At 37.9% G+C, this 17,770-nt stretch overlaps 1 protein-coding gene across 11 annotated transcripts in view; it reads left to right on the plus strand.

Moving 5' to 3' along the window:
- NUP98 (nucleoporin 98 and 96 precursor) overlaps positions 1-17,770 on the plus strand; it is a 104,071-nt gene that overhangs the window by 64,532 nt on the left and 21,769 nt on the right. For 10 of the 11 annotated variants that reach the window (XM_049713875.1, XM_049713873.1, XM_049713874.1 and 7 more), the window contains 6 exons: positions 1,835-1,948; positions 2,666-2,804; positions 8,296-8,473; positions 9,255-9,419; positions 15,073-15,255; positions 15,985-16,141. In XM_049713875.1, coding sequence (XP_049569832.1) covers positions 1,835-1,948; positions 2,666-2,804; positions 8,296-8,473; positions 9,255-9,419; positions 15,073-15,255; positions 15,985-16,141 — 936 coding nt within the window. Of the gene's footprint in view, positions 1-1,834; positions 1,949-2,665; positions 2,805-8,295; positions 8,474-9,254; positions 10,355-15,072; positions 15,256-15,984; positions 16,142-17,770 lie in introns of those variants that run through there. The other variant, XM_049713876.1, reaches the window with a different exon arrangement.

The following is a 17,770-nucleotide window of genomic DNA, read 5'->3' on the forward strand; positions in this document are numbered from 1 at the left end:
TTATTAATTATCCTGGTATAGTTTAAATATCCCAAATTTTGTAGCCAGAGAGACTATCCTCATAATTTTTCCTAGCTTTATAAACTCACATATTGTTTATTGGTTTTTTAATTAAAATTATAGCAGTATTATCATATGAGATTTTTGAGATTTGAGTAGACCATAATGCCTGACTAGAATAGGCATTCAAATGTTAGTGGTTGCTATGGTTATTATCACCTCAGTTCTGTGCTTTTCTTTTTTGTCCCCAACAATGAACTGATTAGTTTTTCCACACTAATCCATGAAACAGTATAAACTACAAGATTGAAGTATCTTGATGGGATGCTTAAAGTTTGCTTTTTCTCTCTGTTGACTTAACATCTCATTTGGGTTTTGACAAATGTCATTACATTCCCCCTTCCCCCCTTTTAATTGAGGTACAATTTACATATAGTGAAGTACACAGATCTTAAGTGTTCATTTCAATGAATTTTGACATATATATACTCAATCAAGAGATAGAACATTTCTTTCACTCTGGAAAGTTCTTTTCTGTCCCCATCTCAAGAAGTCAACCACAGTCTCGTTTCTGTCACATAGATTAGTTTTGCCTAGTCTTTTTTTTTTTTTAATTTATTTTACAGTTTGTCTTGATGTGTCTGTAAACTTGTTCTATATCTAATTATCTTATTGCCTTCATATATATTTTTGGCCACTTGGCGCCCTAAGGAAACAACTTTATACTTCCACATTAAGAATCCTATGTTATCTACATTTGTGTTTAGACATCTACATGAGTTCATTATAATACTACATCTTAAATATCCAGTCTAGATCTTTTTTTATTGTTTCGAGTTTTTTCACTGACATTTTTTGCCGCCTCCCAATTTAAAATTCCATTCTCAAGGACACTTTAACAACCCTCTAAAACTCGCCCATAGAGAAGCAAGTTAAACATGTGAGTGGGCATTGCTGGAGGCTGGAATTTGATCTTACATTGGCCTTAAACTCTTTCCTCTCAGAGAGCAAGTTAGCCTGATCTCTTCCTGTAAATGGAATAAGGAGTGACTAGAACAAGCATACCCATGCTATATTTTCTTTGATTTCTTCAGAAATCTGCCTAGTTAGCACTTTTTAAAATAACATCAGTGTAGTCCTTTAAGTTTCCATTTGTCTATGGGACTTTCTCATGTAGGATTTTTCATCTTGATTTTAGCTCTCAATTTGAGGATGTAAATTTGAAAGATACAAGAGGTTTATAGAAGGCAATAACATGTAAAACTAAAAGCATTGGTTTTGGAGTTTTAGCTCCACCTCTAATCCACTGAATTACCACATAAGCCAAAAACCTGGGTTTGGGCGTCTTCCATGTGTAAAATAAAAGAAAACAATAAGTCTTTCCCAGAATGTATTCTATGGAATGCCTTTCATAGTGCACGTATGTTAATAGGTGTCATATGAAAAGGAAGGTCTGTGGTTAAATAAGTCTTGGAAACACTGGATTAAGTAAATAGATTTCATTGTTTTGTGAGTTTTCAGAACCTGTAATATACTATCTTGTGCATGTTCTCCAGACTTACTTAACCATGAGGTTTTTTTAAAAAAACACTTGGTTTCTCTTAGGAATAGTGTCTCTTAGAAAAGCAGATTGAAAAAAAAAAAGAAAACTAGCTTGGAAAAATGCTTTATTCCTATATATTTTCTCTTTTTATAATAATTTACTGATCAGGTAATTTTTAAATTATCCATTCTGTAGAAAATTTTTAAAAAGGAAAAAGTGAAATAAATACTACCGAAAATTCTTCTACCTGAGGTCAGTCACAACTATTATTTTCTGTTTCTTTTGTCATAGGCATCGTTCTCACTAAGGTTGGCTACTATACTATTCCATCCATGGATGACCTAGCTAAAATTACCAATGAAAAAGGAGAGTGCATTGTCTCTGACTTCACTATTGGTCGTAAAGGTGAGTGTGAATTTAAGAGTTAGTAGTGTATAAGCCAGAGATCTTCACTTTATTTTTATAATTAAGTAAAGGAAGCTCTTGATAGCTAAATTTGTTTTTTACCTACATTTGGACCCACCTTGGCCTGAATAGACACTTGATTGACAAGTAACAAAAAAAGACTAGAACTTTGTAATAGTCTTCACAAAGACTGTTTGTAAGTATTTGGCTCATTGCAATTTTCTACAATTAAAATACTGTAAACAGCAAGAAATAGTGAGAAAATTAATAGTTGACAAGAGATGGGTAATACTTAGGTTCAACTTCATATTATTAAGTTATTACAGATAAATTTTCTTGGGGAAAAATCTCATCTTGCTGTATTGTATTAAAAGAAGGGCTCAAGTATTTTAATTCATACTGCAGGCTAGGTGTTAAGTGTTGTTTATGTAGCAGCCGGAGAGATTTAAATTTGGGGAGAGATTTAAAAAGGCTATTTTGAGGATAACGTTAAGTGCTGTAAAAACACACATGTTAAATCAGATAAATGTATTTGATGTCACCTTCTAATACATATTATAGATGAAATAACCCATTCAAGGAATTGCTGGGTGATTTAGAATATTGATTAATGTTTAAAGCTGCTTGCTCCTTCTCATTATATAATCACTAGAAGTATGAAATGGGTATTTGCCCTCTATACAGGATGAGTTTTTAACTGTTTGTTCTGATTTATAGGTTATGGTTCAATCTATTTTGAAGGAGATGTGAATTTGACAAATCTAAATTTAGATGACATTGTGCATATCCGAAGGAAAGAAGTGATTGTTTACTTAGATGATAACCAAAAACCACCTGTGGGTGAAGGGCTAAATAGGTATGAATTTATTTACATATTTAAAAAATAATCAGTTAAATCACAGTTTTTTTCTGTTAACACAAATGTATTCATATTATATACATTTTTTTGCAACTTGTTCCTTTGACTTACTATAGTGTATGATTATTGTTTCTCTACTTTCATTTAAAAGTGTAAGTGATAAAGAAATGATATAGTATGACTTCTTTGGCTTCTTTTCCCTAATATCATCAGGTCCAATTGGTTAGTTTCCAAAAACTTTTGGGAAACGCCTTTTTTTTTTCTTTTGGCCACACTGCGTACCATGTGGCATCTTAGTTCCCCAACCAGGGGGTGAACCCTTGCCCTCTGCAGTGGAAGCACAGATTCTTAACCACTGGACTGCCAGGGAAGTCCCGGAAAATGCTTTTTAATAGTATTTTTTTCTTGTTTCTGCTGTGACTGTGCTTAACTCTTTCTCTATATGTTAGTGTGAGATACTAGCTTCTAATAGGGTCCAGGTGAAAGGGCCATAATTAAAGTCATTTATGTTCACAACCCACTGAGATTGAATCATGAAGAAATAGAAGCTCTAGGGCTTCCCTGGTGGCGCAGTGGTTAAGAATCTGCCTGCCAGTGCAGGGGACACGGGTTCGAACCCTGGTCTGGGAAGATCCCACGTGCTAAGCAACTAAGCCTGTGCACCCCAACTACTGAACCTGCGCTCTAGAGCCCATGAGCCACAACTACCGAGCCTGAGTGCCACAACTACCAAAGCCCACATGCCTGGAGCGCGTGCTCCACAACAGGAGAAGCCACCTTAATGAGAGGCCCACGCACCACAACGAGGAGTGGCCCCCGCTCGCCACAACTAGAGAAAGCCTGCACGCAGCAACGAAGACCCAACACAGCCAAAAAAATAAATAAATAAATAAATTTATAAATGATAATAAAAACAAAGAAATAGAAGTTCTGAACAGCCCTGTAACTAATAAGGAAATTGAATTAGTAATCAATACCCCCTTCCCTGGTGCCCGCTTCACCCAAGTGCTGGACCAGATGGCTTCACTGGTGAATTATACTAAACATTTAAAGAAGAATTTACACCATTCTCCTCAAACTCCTCCCAAAAATTGAGGAGGGAACACTTTTCTAATTCTTTGAGGCAAGCGTTACCCTGATTCCAAAGCTAAACAAAGATGCTACAAGAAAAGACTACAGACCAGTATCTTTAATAAATATTGATGTAAATATCCTCAACAAAATACTAGCAGACAGAATTCAGTACTGCATCGATTGGATTACACACCATGACCAAATGGGATTTATTTCTGGAATGCACAGATGGCTTAACATACAAAAATTGATGAATGTAATGCATCACATTTACGAAGGAAGAAAACCACATGATCATCTTGGTGCAGAAAAAGCAGTAGACTGAATTCAGTACCTTTTCATTTTAAAGACACTCAGCAAAATAAAGATAGAAGGAAACTACCTCAGCATAAAAAGGCCATATTTGAAAAACCCACAGGGAACATCATACTCAGTAGTGAAAGACTGAGAGCTTTTCTTCTAAGATCAGGAACAAGACAAGGATGCTTGCTTTTGCCACTGCTGGAAGTCCGAGCCAAACCAATTAAACAAGATAAAGAAATAAAAGACATTCAAATTGAAAAGAAAGAAGTAACTTTATCTCTGTTCACAGATGATGTGATCTTTTTCTTTTTTAATTTTTACTTATTTATTTTTTTGGCCGTGCCGTGTGGCACGTGGGATCTTAGTTTCTTAACCAGGGATCAAACCCATGCCCCCTCCAGTGGAAGTGCAGAGTCTTAACCTCTGGGATGCCAGGGAAGTCCCAGATGATGTGATCTTATATGTAGAAAGCCTAAAGATTCCACAAAAAACTTTACAGCTAATAAACACATTTAGCAAGGTACAAAATCAACACGCAAAAAACAGTTGAGTTTCTGTACACTAACAATAATTTGAAAAGGAAGTTAAGACAGTTTCATTTACAGTAGCATCAAGAAGAATAAAATACTTAGGAATAAACTTAACCAAGGAGGCAAAAGACTTATATGCTGAAAACTACAAAACACTGCTGAGAGAAATTAAAGAAGACATATAAATGAATAGATATCCCATGTTCATGGATAGGAAGACTTAAATTGTTAAGATGTCCATACTGCCCAAAGCAGTCAACTGAGTTAATGCAGTCCCTATCAAAATCCCAACTGCATCTTTTGCAGAAATAGAAAAAATGATCCTAAAACATACGGAATTTCAAGGGTACCATGAATAGCCAGACTAATCTTGAAAAATAACAGAGCTGGAGGACTCACACTTCCTGACTTGAAAAACAAAGCTACAGTAACCAAAACAGTGTGTTACTGGCATAAAGACAGACATATAGAGTAATGGAACAGAATAGAGAGCCCACACATATAGGGTTAAATGTTGACAGGGTTGCCAAGACCATGCAATGGAGAAAGAAATCTCTTCAGCAAATGGTTTTGGGAACACTGGATATCCACAACAGAAGAATGAAGTTGTATCCTTACCTTATGCCATAAATAAAAATGAACTCAAAATTGATCAAAGACCTAAAACATAAGACTTAAAACTATAAAACTCTTAGAATATGTTTCACAACATATATGGCAAAGACTTCCTGGGTACGACACTGAATGCATAGGCAACAAATAGTAAAAATAAACAAACTGGGGCTTCCCTGGTGGCGCAGTGGTTGAGAGTCCACCTGCCAGTGCGGGGGACACGGGTTCGAGCCCTGGTCCAGGAGGATCCCACATGCCGCAGAGCAGCTGAGCCTGTGCGCCACGGCTGCTGAGCCTGGGCTCTAGAGCCCGCGAGCCACAACTACTGAGCCCACATGCCACAACTACTGAAGCCCGTGTGCCTAGAGCCCACCACAGGGAGGGAGGAAGTCCACCGCAATGAGAAGCCCGCACACCGCAATGAGAAGCCCGCACACCGCAACAAGGGGTGGCCCCTGCTTGCCACAATTGGGGAAAGCCTGCGCGCAGCAACGAAAACCCAACACAGCCAAAAATAAATAAATAAAATAAATAAATTTATAAATAAATAGACAAAGTGGACTACATCAAAATTTAAAACTTCTGTACATCAAAGGGCATAATCAACAGAATGAAAAGCCAGCAAATCATGTATCTAATAAGGGGTTAATACCCAGAATATGAAGAACTTCTATAGCTCAACCATTTAAAAAAAAATAATTAAAAATGGGCAAAGGACTTGAATACATGATTCTCCAAATATGATAAAAAAGTGGCCAACAAGCATATGAAAAGATGCTCAACATTGATAATAATTAGGGAAATGCAAATCAAAACCACAGTGAGTTATCACACCCCTTAGGAGGTTACTTTAAAAGAAAAATAACGTTTTTGCAAGAGTGTGGAGAAATGAGAACCTTTGTGTATTGTTGGTGGGAATGTAAAATGTGGTGCAGCTGCTATGGGAAAGAGTATGTATGGTGGTTCCTCAAAAACTTAAAAATGAACCAGCAATTCTAATTCTGAGTATATATCCAAAAGAATTGAAAAATAGAGTCTTGAAAAGATATGTGCACACCGATATTCATAGCAGCACTGTTCATAATAGCCAAGAGGTAGAAGAAACCCAAGTGTCCGTGAATAAACAAAATGTATGTACACACAGTGGAATATTATTTAGCCTTAAAAAGGAAGGAAACTTTGACACATGCTACGGAACGGATGAACCTTCAGGACATTATACTAAGTGAAATAAGCCAGTTGCTTGCAGAAAGACAAATAATGTATGAGTCAACTTATTTGAGGCACGTAGAGAGTCAGATTCATAGAAACAAGACAGTAGAATGGTGATGATAACTTTTGTTATACCTTTTTAACCACAATAAAAATTAATGTTAAAGTCATCAAAAAAAAGTAATCTATTATTATCTGGTAATCACTGTACTAAATGCAAGGCATACTGGATGAATAGGACACAGTCCTTGATCTCAGATATTGCTATTAGAAGGATTATATTACCATTATTATCATCAATTCACACTCATTTAATGGTTAATACTGTGATGTTCCTGATACCTCATTCTGCAGGCATTCGTTGTTAATGGTAGTTGCTGCTATTATTACTGTTGTTGTTATGTACAATAACACTTTAAGACCTTCACTAACACTTAGGTCTTTGCACTGAACTATTAACACTGGACTTGGTCAAGGATGCATAGCTTAAGTGTTACTAAAATCAGATTGGGGACCCTGGTGGCACAGTGGTTAAGAATCTGCCTGCCGCAGTGGTTAAGAATCCACCTGCCAATGTAGGGGACATGGGTTCGAGCCCTGGCCCAGGAAGATCCCACATGCTGCGGAGCAACTAAGCCCATGCGCCACAACTACTGATCCTGCGCTCTAGAGCCCGTGTGCCACAACTGCTGAAGCCCGTGCTCCACAACAAGAGAAGTCACCGCAACAAAAAGCCTGCGCACCACAACGAGAAGCCCGCGCACCACAGCAAAGAGTAGCCCCCACTCACCGCAACTAGAGAAAGCCCATGCACAGCAACGAAGACCCAACACAGACAATAAATAAATAAATAAATAAATAAAATTAAAAGAGAATCCGCCTGCCAATGCGGGTGACACGGGTTCAATCCCTGGTCCAGGAACATCCCACACGCCACGGAGCAACTAAGCACGTGCGCAACAACTACTGAGCCCACGTGCTGCAACTACTGAAGCCCGCATGCCCAGAGCCCGTGCTCCGCAGCAAGAGAAGCCACCTCAGCGAAGAGTAGCCCCCTGCAACTAGAGAAAACCCCAGCACAGCAATGAAGACCCAATGCAGGCTCCCCCCGCACCCCCGTCCCCGTCCATTAAAAAAAAAAAATCGGATTGGAGGGGCTTCCCTGGTGGCGCAATGGTTGAGAATCCGCCTGCCAGTGCAGGGGACACAGGTTTGAGCTCTGGTCCAGGAAGATCTCACATGCTGTGGAGCAGCTAAGCCCATGCGCTGCAACTACTGAGCCTGCACTCCAGAGCCTGTGAGCCACAACTACTGAAGCCCACGTGTCTAGAGCCCATGCTCCGCAACAAGAGAAGCCACCACAATGAGAAGCCTGCGCACCGCAATGAAGAGTAGCCCCCGCTCGCCACAACTAGAGAAAAGCCCGCACGCAGCAATGAAGACCCAACGCAGCCCAAGATAAATAAATAAATAAATTTACTACAAAAAAAATCGGATTGGAGATAATTGATGTACCATGGTAGTTTGAAGTAAGTGGGGTTTGACACTCTTGAACCAGATATTTAGCTAGTTGATGTGGGGGTAATTCCTTACTCTTAAGCCTATCTACCTTAGGAGCCAAGACTCAAGTTTATGAAACACCTGCAGAATAATTCCACAGTAACACAGGTACCTTTATTTGCTGTGTATATATGTGTTACTTGGCTTTCTGGTCATAGATATGAAACATTTACACTTTACTTGATTGTACATTACAGGAAGGCTGAAGTTACATTGGATGGAGTTTGGCCAACAGATAAAACATCTCGTTGTTTAATAAAGAGCCCAGATCGACTTGCTGATATCAACTATGAGGGAAGATTGGAAGCAGTTTCAAGGAAACAGGGAGCTCAGTTCAAAGAGTACCGTCCTGAAACTGGTTCTTGGGTATTTAAGGTATAGTCTTTTTTTTTTTTTTTTTTAAGGTATAGTCATTTAACCTAGTTCTTATAAACTGTAGTTATAAACTGTGTTAGAAGAGATCCTTTTTTAAATTCTGTTTCTACAAATTAGGAAATAGATATAGAGATACATCATAATTTGCTTCAAATTACACATCTCATTAAACCCCAGAGCAGTAAGGAGCTATTATAAACTTTTTGAGCACATGATTCAAGTTCTACGCCCCATCTTATGACCATTTAGATATACTTCTATGGTGTGTTTTTCTAATTTGTGACATCATTGGGGACATCAGGCAGAATTTTTGTCTCTTGATCACCTCTTCATAAATAATTTTTATTCTTTTAAAGATTTCTGGGTATGTAGAGGTTGACTTCCTCCCTTCCTTAATAGTTTAGTCCAGTGGATTCTTTCTCTTCTAGACCAGTTGGATTATTTAGCTTGTCGAAGGCCCTTGTGTAGGTAGGGAACAACTAGGCAGTACATACACACACACGCACGCATGCGCGCGCACGCACATAATATATACCGAAAATAGTAATGACTCTTCTGGATTTGGTTTCCTGTATTAATAGTACACGCACCAAACATTATCTAAATCGTAGAAAAAAACAGTAAAGTATGATACGTGACATTTCATTTTGCTTTAAATATTTTGATCTCTTTTTTTTTTTTTTGAAGCTAATTCTGTAAGATTGCAAGGGCAAGTATAATGGAAGCCCTTCTGAATATAACAGTGTTAAAAGTGATTTTGTTGGATTCTTCTCTTCCTTAGGTCTCTCATTTTTCTAAGTATGGCCTTCAGGATTCTGATGAAGAGGAGGAGGAACGGCCATCCAAAACTAGTACAAAGAAGTTGAAGACTGCCCCTTTACCTCCTGCAGGCCAGGCCACCCCATTCCAGATGGCTCTTAATGGCAAACCAGCACCTCCGCCCCAGGTAGAGACAGGACAATGAATTTGAATGGAGTCCATGATACAGACGTTGAAAGCAAGTCATTCAGCTAGTACAAAGCTGTTTTATGACCCCGGAACTTTGAAGAGTACAAATGTATTGGCAATCATGTTAAGACAATTACAAGGGAGGGCATGAGGTGGTACTGGTATCTGTTGTTTACTTGAGAGATTCAAAGAGTTCTCTTGCTGTTTGGATCATTCCTTCTACAGATTGTCATTCTTAAACACCTCCCTCTCTCTTCATTTGGACTTGCTGAATTCTCTGCTCAGTGATCAACTTAAGATAGTATTTTGCTTGTGTGGGTTGATGCAGAGTAAACCCGACTTCTGTTGACTACCTAATGTGCAGTTTAATCTTATTCTTTACCTCCATGGTTTTTTTAAAAGTTCAGGTTAGCTTTCTGCAAGGGTTTTTAACTCCATTTTTCTCAAGTTGTTTGCTTATACTTCAGGTAATCTCTTGATATTTGTATTTTGACAATACATAATCTTTATGAAAATACATAAAGCTTTAGAACACAAATGAATTGTTGGCTTGGGGAGAGTAGGGGCTACATCATTTATTGCAATTACCTGTACCACACTCTTTTTCAGTATTGTTAAGCCAGTATAAACCTTTTGTCGTTGTAAGGAAAGGTTTGTAATTTAAATATCAGGTAGTTTCTTTGCCAAATCATAAGGGAGTTTTACTTTCATTTGGATGTTGTTTATATTCAATCAGGTTATAACAGTTTTTTTCTGTGCTGCCATACTCATCTCAAAGAAGAGAACTTGATATAAAATGTCTTTGTAAAGCATCCTCTACCTCTCAGCTGCTAAAAGCAGGACCTTTGGAATTTTCCATGCTACAATTCTTAATGCTGAAGGCTGCTGAAATGTGCGATTTTTATGATTGATTAAATAATTTCTTGGGAGGCACTTTGGAGACTTTTGTGTATATATGTTCACGTTTGCGCGTACAGGGGGAGGGGGAGGGTATGATACAAGTGGGAAATGGGAAATATGTTGACTTTTATGTTTATAATTTTAGCCTTTAGAATACCCCTCTATTTAGAATACATCTCTTCTGAACTAAAGAAATGCTGTAAATGGACTTGGTTTTCCAGTTACCCACATTCATTTTGTCTGAATCATATGCTTTGTATAATCTCTCTTTCCAATTTTGCAGTATACTGTATATGTATTTCTTTGGATAAGAGTCAGATAGCCTTCTTTTCTGCCAATAAAAGTAATATGTAGGCTCCTTAAAGATACAGCTGAAAAAGAAAAGCTTCATCTTTTGGACAGGTAGAGCAAATTTATGTAATGTTGACCATCAGTGATTTCTAGGCTCTTTAATTTCCAGAATACAAATAGTAAGAGAAAACAATAAATTCCTGTGATGGTACTACAGTAGGTGAGAGAGTTCTTTTGAAAAACTGAGCACCAAAAAATTTCAGGAGAAGGTTCTAGGAAAAGGAGAGGTGGTAAGGATCAAGATGGGCAAAGAGAATATAGTGAATAGGTATCTTATCCAGATATCTCCTTTTATTGAGGAAGTGGGCCGTCTTTTGACCTTTTGGATGCAGAAGGGAGAAATGGGTAGACTTGTTTAGATATTTAGGCTAATGTGTTAGAACAATAACAGGGGACTTTGGAGAACTCTTTGTAATGCCCAGTGACCTAAGTGAGGTTAGGGGAAATGCCAGTGGTTGCACAGTTTTTTGAGTTATTAGCAGCAGGACCTACATTTTACTTGGCATGAGGAAAATACTTGAGCCATCTGAATAAACTGGAAACAACACAGTCTTCTCATCCCAGTGTCAAGATGACTGTCTTCACATTGTCACCTGGCTCCCTGGAGGGGTTGATTTCCGTGATACGGTGTTCCTTCCGTCTGCTGTAGCTTTCTTTCCCCCACTGTACACAATCTCAGGTTCTCTGACTTTAGCGGGGGGGGGGGGGGGGTGTCCTTAAGGCATTAGGAAGATATATAGTTTTGTTTAATGGTTACATTTATTCAACTATCTTTTGTATAATATCCTCAGTCCTGTCTTTGCAGTTCGTTCTTAAACCTTGCTTTGCTCCTTAAACAGCAAGTGAATCTAAGCAATCAGAAAACAGAAAGGTAACTATATTTTTATGTAATCTTCTCCTCTGTGCCTTTTTTTTGGCTGCGCTGAATGGCTTGTGGGATCACAGTTCCCCAACCAGGGATTGAACCCCGGCCACAGCAGTGCAAGCACCAAATCCTAACCACTAGGCCACCAGGGAACTCCCTCTCTATGCCTTTTAAGTTAGAGAAAATGTTGGCAGAAAACCCTTCATCACAGGTGAATTAGGGCAGTTACAGAAACATTTGTTTGGTAGTTAGAACATTTATTCTAAAATGCTGATCTAAGACCCAATTTTCAGCCAACTGCATCAATATCTTGGAGAGCCCATGTATCTGGCATTGAGGCTCAGGCATATTTATATTTTAAATGCTTTCCCCCAAGTGATTGAGATATGTAGCCTCGTTTCGAAACTGTCAAAAGGCTTCAGATCTTTAGCAGTGACGTAGAGAGACATGTAGCTTTTTCCTAAGCCTTATACTGAAATGTAACTTGTGTTCAGTACCATCAAGACACACTAGTTGACTTGCTCAGAAACTTAGCATTGTTTACTCGGTGAGTACATTCAAATAACTTTAAAAGTTTTTTAAAGGAAAAAGTGATCAGAATTTAGAAGAAAGTTCCATTTTATCTTGTGTTTACTTGTTTGAAAAAGTGGCAGGTATCTAAATTTAGCCAGTGAATCAATATATATTTTAATTTATATTTTATGTAATTTATACATGTTATATATAAAATAATTCTATAGTCACAAGCCTTTTTCAGATATTCATGTTATTGAATCCTATGCCTCCTGCAGTAATATCCGTGAATGTATGTGTAGAAACATGCACACTTTCATGGGCCCTTGTAACCCTGACATGGGATTGCTCTTGAATACAGTATTGTTGACAGGGCTGATTTTCCAGCAAAATGAATATGAAACATTCTTTGCTGTTAGAAAACGAGTTGGAGGCAGGCAATAGTAGTACTTATATACTGGATTAGGCTATTTGGCTGGGAGAACAATATGAATTATTTAAACATGGATTTGACCTTGGATTGGATATTTACCCTTTGTTGAATAAGGGTACCTTGATTTAACTTCATTGCATTACTTTATCTGTTGGATTAAGAGATGCTGTATCTTTAGGGTATTGTTTACATGAGGAAGATTCTTTTGAGCTGGAGAGTGGAGGTTTCTAAAAACATTAAAGGTTTCAGTTGTGAAACATCACCCTCCATATATCTAAAGAGAGTCATTTTGTAGATCTTGTCTGTTTACTTAGTATTTGATGGGCTTCTTTTTTTTTAACCCCCTTCTTTCCTTACTCAGGTCCTTCTGTGTCACCAATTTTTTTTATTGTCTACTTTTCTTTCTAGTACTGGCTTTGAGGAAGCACCTGATCTCCCAAGATTTCTCTGAAAATAACATCTGTTGGGGTAGTTTGTTGAAATTACTTAGATATACTTAAATGAAATCCACACATGGGGTTTCTAGGAGTTTACCAGGTCCTCATAGTTTCAAATTCACTTCGCCCTGTCCACTTATTAGATGACAGTAGCTTTGAAGTCTATGCATGAGGATGAAACAAATAAAACCTTGATCCTTAGCTTTCTTAAAGATAGGCTGAGTCCCTTAGGTCTCTAATCTAGTTACTTGATGAAATCCTGCCACTGCCTAAAAGTGTTCTAAGTGAGCATCTGTTGCTGTTACTGTTATTCCTTTGTTGAATAGTATAGTAAATTGAAACCCTCTTCCTCCTTCCTTTCCTCGCACCTATACTCGCTCCTTATCTTTCATAGGTATTAGCTTTTCCTACTGCGTGGCAGACACTGCATTAGCCAGTAGAAATAACAAAGTGTTTTGGTGAATTTAACAATGTGCTTGGTGTTAGATACAGAAAATAGTAGGCTATAATCTCTACTTTCAAGCCTTCACAATCTGGTGGGTCAAATATATATATATGTGTGTGTGTGTGTATGTGTGTATACACACACACACAAGGAATTATACCATGATATAGTGTATAAAATAGGTATAGACAAGGTGTTACGGGAGCCCAGCAGAAGAGGGTATCCTGACAGGTTGACAGAGGATGGGGAATTTCAGAACTATTCCTAAAGTGAATTGGTTAAAAGTTAACAGACCAGAGGGCATTGGAGTGTTCCCATGATTCTTGTAATTATAATGAGAGGATCACCACCAGGGCTGCTTTTCATTTTTTTTCCAGAATTTTAAAACGTAAAAGTAGTTAGACCTGCCTGTAGCCTCCCCAATAGGTAAAAAATAGTATCATTTTGTCTTTTAACCATTATTTAGCCTCCAGTTTGTTAGAGCAGTCCTTGGGGATTGTTCACAACTTAAGTGGCAATTCACCACGTTTCCAACACCTCAACTTTTCTACAGTTATAGATGGAAATAGTCATTCTTTTAGTAAGGATATTTGTTAAAGGAATTCAGGGGAGTAATAGATAATACACCATTGAAAAGTTTAAAGTTTAAAAAGTTATGCTAATGGTTGTTTCTTGGTTCAAAGAAATCATGAAACTTTTTTTTTTAACCACCTATTGTACAATAGCATCCATTTGAAGTTTAGCATGAAATAGGCCACTCATGAAAGATAAGCCAAAAATTGTGGAAGGTTAGTAATCTACAGATGAGATTATGGAAGAAAACTAATTGGAAGAACTTTTAGATTTGAGAATGTTTCGTAAATTGGCTTAGCCGCTTGTTAACATTTTAACCAGGTCATATGCAAGTTTAGGACATATTTAATGAATTTGCACTGAGCCAATTTTACAGTGTGTTTCCACTTTATGAATGTTTACCTTTTCAAACCATAGACTTAATCATGGCTGTATCTTTAAAACTGCTTAATAAATGTAAATCTAACTCTTGACACATTTAAACATAAAGGAATTATTCCCAGATAAAAATTGTTCCTAATAGAACTTTGCTTTTTCTTTTGGGAAATTAGAGTACACGTTCGTCATCTGATATGATACTGCACGGGTAGAGCCCAGCTAACCTTAGGATTCAGTCTCCTGAAAGATAAATTCCAGGCCCAAAATTGTGTTTGTGATAACTAGAAATTTATGTCTAAATGTTTTCTTTAAGAAAATGCAGAGTTACTGGAGACTTTGATATTTGTATCTTTTATTCTCTTTTCCCAATGGCTTCTGACTGCAAGGAATGTGAGGGAAGGGTAACCCTGTATAAATCAGAAAATTATAGTTGCTAACTAAATCAAGTAAGGCATAATCTTTGTCTCAAGAAGACCATATGTTCGGTATGGGTGCTGGCTTAGGTTCCAGGCTCCAGACCATAATATTACAGAAGGGTGATTCCATGAATCCTCATTTGGATCCCAAGTACTAATAGAGGAATTTGGGGGTAATTTTTAAATCCTCTTTAGCAAATATGCTACCTCACATTATGATGGAATGGGCAGAATCTAATATTGTTGTATCATATTTTGAATAAAGTAAATATGGTCTAGAAGCTTTGTGTCTATTTGGTGTCGTTTAATGCTGCTTCCCTGATCTTTCTGCTGTCTACAGAGCCAGAGCCCAGAGGTGGAGCAGTTAGGGAGGGTTGTGGAACTGGACAGTGACATGATAGATATCACCCAGGAGCCAGTTTTGGATTCCATGTTAGAAGAGAGCGTGCCTGAGGATCAGGAACCTGTGTCTGCCTCAACACACATTGCGTCTTCACTGGGAATTAATCCACATGTCTTACAGGTGAAGTCCTAACCCACCCTTACTACAACAGGAATCCAAACTAATATTTATCTTCCCTTCATAACATCAGGCTTTTCCTTTCATTAATCACTTAAGAGTGTTGAATGGTCACTGGAATGAGAAAAACCAGGAATATGGCCCATGTTTAGGCATCATTTTCCCATTCGTGGGAGGAAGGCTATAGTGAGATTCAGAAGACCTGGATTCTAACCCCAGTTTTGTAACTGTTACTGTGTGACTTTAGGCAAGTCATTTAATGTGAGCACTATAAAATATTAATTTCATTTACTTTACAGAGAGGTTTTGAAGCTCTGGAAAGTGCTCCACAGGAGTTTTGTTTGTTCATTTGTTTATTTTTTCTCTTTTTTAAATTGTAGTTACAAGTTTCTTTAAGCTCTGTCTCAACTTCTCCCTGCCTGTGCCTTTTGTCATATTATGAATTTAGCCTTTGACTTACATTTGACTTTGAAATTAATTCATTCAGCAGACATGTGAGCAACTGCTGTGTGCCAGCCTCTGGTGAGACTGTATATACAAAGCAGAGGAGTTTTATATAACTTCTGTCCTTCAGGCACATACAGTGGAACAGAGTCACACAAATATTATACTAGCTCTGGACACAGCCTGAGACAGAGCTTTTTAAAAAATTGGTCGTTGTAAACTGCATTTTTCTTTTATGGCCTTTGGATTTGGGGGAGCACATTCATTCTATAGATATTGCCTTTTTAGATCATGAAAGCATCATTGCTTGCTGATGAAGAAGATGTAGATATGGTCCTGGATCAACGCTTCAGTCGCCTTCCTTCTAAAGCAGATACGTCTCAAGAAATCTGTTCTCCCAGGCTCCCCATTTCAGCAACTCACTCATCAAAATCCCGTTCATTAGGTACTGTAAAAGATGCTCTTTTGCAAGAAAGCTGTAAAGTCTGGCTTTTCACATATCTTCTTCTAAGCTGAGTTGACTTCTTTAGCAAACAACTCCCTAAAGGTGTATGACATAATGATGCCAAGCAGAAATATACTCTTATAAATGCACCTGTTAGGTGGGGCCAGTTTTTAAAAAACATGGTCACTGGTGCAGATGCAGAAGTTGTATGGAGAAAAAAAGCATTTGTTTTGTTGGGGGGCATGTTTTTATTTGCTTATGAGTGTGGGTTAGATAGTAAGCTCAGATTTCCTAATTTTTATCATACCTTAGAGGAATCAGCAAGTTGTCTTGCTCTGTACTCTTTTTGTGCAGTTCTAACACTATCATTATTGCTTTCTAGGGGCAAATGTTGCTTCTTATAATGTGCAAAACTTTTCAGATTTCTACCTTTCCCTAAACCTTCCCAAATTCCCAGGACAGCAGTTGCCTGTACATTTTAAAGCTTTTCTTATCTCTTCTAGTGGGCTTGTAACTATGTGGGATTGGAGGTAGAGTATTGATATCAACAGAGGAGTTCAGCAGGTGTAATTTCAAAACGGTTTGAAAGCCAGAGGAACTACCAGGAAGATATTTGTTATATTGCCTTAAAAACTAAATGTTTGGGCTTCCCTGGTGGCACAGTGGTTGAGAGTCCGCCTGCCGATGCAGGGGACACGGGTTCGTGCCCCAGTCCGTGAAGATCCCACATGCCGCGGAGCAGCTGGACCCGTGAGCCGTGGCCGCTGAGCCTGCGCGTCCGGAGCCTGTGCTCCGCAACGGGAGAGGCCCGCGTACCAAAACAAAAACAAAAACAAAAACAAAAACTAAATGTTTATTTTTCAGTTCTTTTGAGTACCCTAGTTAACTTTCCTTTTTAAAAATACTTTAATAAAGCATCAGTTAAACATTTATAGCAAGCTTTTCCGTAATGAACACTACATGAAAATCTCATACTTCAGTAACTAAGTCCTTGCTTTAGACAGGAAATACATAAAATTGGAAAACAGGCAAAAATAACAAGAACTATCCTTCTGAAGGGCATATATGCAATCACAAGATGCCTCTGAAAGGCATATATGCAATCACAGATAGGTTTCTGTTTTCTTAAGTCTGACATCGAGCACTGGAGTGCTATGAATTTGACTTTTGATCTTACCAACTTTTTATATTGACTAAGAAAGGTTACATTTGGCATTCTGATAAGGGCATGAGTATTGGTGTCAGACTTAGCTGGGTTTATCTCTTAGTTCTGCCACTTAGTAGCTTTGTGGATTTGGACAAGTCACTTAACTGAGCCCAGTTTTCCCATCTATAAAGTGAGGACTGTAATGTTCTTCATTTAAAGTTATTGAAGGATGAAATGAAACAGTGTATATAAATGGCTTATATAGAGTCTGCTGCAGATAACTGCTAGATAGTTTTTTTAAATAGTAGTAGTAGTAGTAGTAGTAGTAGTAGTAGTAGTAGTAGTAGTAGTAGTAGTAGTAGTTGTGTTATTAATGTTGTTATTGTTGGTGACATCATCATCATTAGAATTCCTGCCTTGATTTCCTGTGTGAAAGAGGAATTTCTGTAGAGTCTGATATAAGCTACTCCTGGTCATCTGTA

This window comes from Orcinus orca, chromosome 8 (genome assembly GCF_937001465.1).
Source record: "Orcinus orca chromosome 8, mOrcOrc1.1, whole genome shotgun sequence".
Classification (NCBI taxonomy): Eukaryota; Metazoa; Chordata; class Mammalia; order Artiodactyla; family Delphinidae; genus Orcinus; species Orcinus orca.